The 2,509-nt window shown below is 39.6% G+C and overlaps 1 protein-coding gene across 2 annotated transcripts in view; it reads right to left on the reverse strand.

Annotated features, from left to right (window-relative positions):
- Window positions 1–2,509, reverse strand: part of doc2b (double C2-like domains, beta) — a gene marked incomplete at its 3' end in the record, with an annotated part of 119,460 nt that continues 116,951 nt past the window's right edge. For both annotated transcript variants that reach the window (XM_032534257.1, XM_032534256.1), the window contains 2 exon segments: window positions 1–176; window positions 833–929. In XM_032534257.1, the coding sequence (XP_032390148.1) occupies window positions 43–176; window positions 833–929 (231 nt within the window).

The raw sequence follows: 2,509 nt of genomic DNA on the forward strand, positions 1-2,509 counted from the left end.
GGGGGGGGGGGGGCAACAGGTTGGCAGACAGGATTTGGGTCTTCAGTCATTTAATGAACCAGGTAATTCATTGGTCAACGTGTGCCAGCGCTCAATTTTCTTGTCCTTGTTTTTAAGGCAGTCAAACCAGTGTTTGAGCCTCTCTCCATTTGCATTGATACCCAGAGATACACCACCTGAAAGAAGGCACAAGGAGAATATCAGTTCTTAGCAAAAACCTGTAGGAGATTCACACACAAATGTGTCCCATTTATGAAATAATGGAATGATAACCGGATACCATAATAGTGTTTTAAGATGTTTTTCTCATATAAACTCCTGACAACGTTAGGAGAATAAGGTCCCCACATTATCCAGAGTTTCTCTTTCACACATGTAGCACACAACAGGAATTTGTCCCTGTCAGACGCATTCTCACCTACTGAAAATACTTTGTTTGGTTTTGGCGAGATATATGGAGCCTGGTTTGAGCATGCAGGAGATGAAATAATGCTAATCAGTTCTTAAAATTGTGGCTAAACAATCTGCTGCTGATATTTAATTTCTTTCCTAAAATGTAATAATTACCTTGATTCTAAATGGGATAAAAGCTTTTACTGCAACATGCCTAAATTTACATGAATACCTAATGGCAGACCAGCCAGTTCCCAGCATGGCTCAGTGCTTGTTTGTTTCCCAGCCTCCAGCCTTAAAGTGGCCCGGGCAGATGGCAGACTCAGCTGGACAGAAGGCCAGTGGTGCTGCTGATGCTGATGAATATCTGTCGAGTTATTTTAGCTCGACAGATTTTGTTTTCATCTCTGGAAGCAGAGCTGGTTCACCTTTTGCTTACCTATGAAATCATTGGACTTTCCGATGTCGTAGTCCCACACTGTCACCTCCAAGGTCTTTTTGGTGAGGTCTGCATATTTTATGTCGTAACAGAACTCCTACAGAAAATAGCAGACAATAAGAGCTCCTCTCTTCAGGATGATCACATACAACTATACACTACATTGTTTCAGATCACCACAAAGTATAAAGCCAAAGATTTGGGCTTAAATATGTTGAATAAGACAATTTAAGGGATTGCATAATTATCATTACAAACTTGAATGCAATTGACATTTGTTTCATTTTCTGGGGAAGTGATTCACATAATTCTATGTGCATCATTCTTCGTGTCTAAAGTATTATGCAGGTTAGCGTTGGTGCAGTAGTTACCTTTTCTCACTCTCAGGGACTCATTCACTACAGACTGAACATACAGTCAGTCCTATTAGTCCAAGTGTCAAAAATATCTTAATTGGAGCACAGATGAGGGAAATGTAAAATGTGTACTGGGGTACTTTTTACTATTTGCACTGTGGGAAGCAAAAGCATTTATTCTGCATTTTAATCTGTAGTTCAATAAGGGTTGCTGCTCCACCTTAATGAAAATCAATTTCTTGGTACAAAGGAAGACCCCATTGCTCTTCTCTGACAGAAAGGCCAAGAGGCGATGGAAGGATATGGACGCTAAAAATGTCAGAGGAAATGTCAAGCCGCTGGCCTGCGTGTAAGTGTTTGGCCAGAGTCGTCCACTCGTATACAGATGGATACTTCAGAGCCAGCTGCCCTGTGCCACGACGCACTGTAAACCTGGCTGGGACCTCAGGGAGTTCAGCAATGCATTTTGGATTTCAACAGTATTTACGATGCCATTTTGGTAAAAGAGGACTCGACTGATGGAAATAAGGGCTGTTTACTAGTCTTGTTTCCTCCATACTGAGTTTATCAGAGTAATGTTACAGTACACTACAGCACAACACCTCTGAAATTGCAGTCAAATATGTTATGGTTCTTATTTCAAACCTGCAATAATTGATTTTTTTGGCCACTTGGTTGCAAGAAAACAGTTGCTGGGCGCCTGAGTAGCACAGTTGGTAGAGCAACGCCCATGTATGGAGGTTTACTCCTCAACGCAGTGGCCGTCAGTTCGACTTCGACCTGCGGCCCTTTGCTGCATATCATTTCCCCCTCTCTCTGCCCTTTCATTTCTTCAGCTGTCCTGTCAAATTAAAGGCCTAAAATGGCAAAAAAAATATCTTAAAAAAAACATAAACAGTTGTGTATTCATTAGAGCCCGACCGATATATAGGCAGATAATATCGGCGGTCCGATTTTATCTGCCGATATAAGGCATTTCCCAAACTATTGGTATCGGCATTTATTAAGGTCAATTTAAAAAATCCATTTATATTGACAAAAAAATGATTCTGATAAATGAATATTTAAAAAATGAAATAATAAACGGACGGTCAACCATGTTATAACTGTTGGCGTTTGTCCACCAGAGGGCGCTCTACAACGTCTGTTGGCAACACTTTTCATATCTTAAGTTTGTATTTTTATACATTTTTTTTAATCAGAGCTTTACCATATTTTGATGTTCTTACGTTCTGTTGTAACAATAAAACAAATATATCATTATTTAGTGAGAACTCATAAATAATTACAAATAACTAATGTTGGGGACATTTTTTTTTTT

Source organism: Etheostoma spectabile, chromosome 13 (genome assembly GCF_008692095.1).
Source record: "Etheostoma spectabile isolate EspeVRDwgs_2016 chromosome 13, UIUC_Espe_1.0, whole genome shotgun sequence".
In the NCBI taxonomy this organism is placed as follows: Eukaryota; Metazoa; Chordata; class Actinopteri; order Perciformes; family Percidae; genus Etheostoma; species Etheostoma spectabile.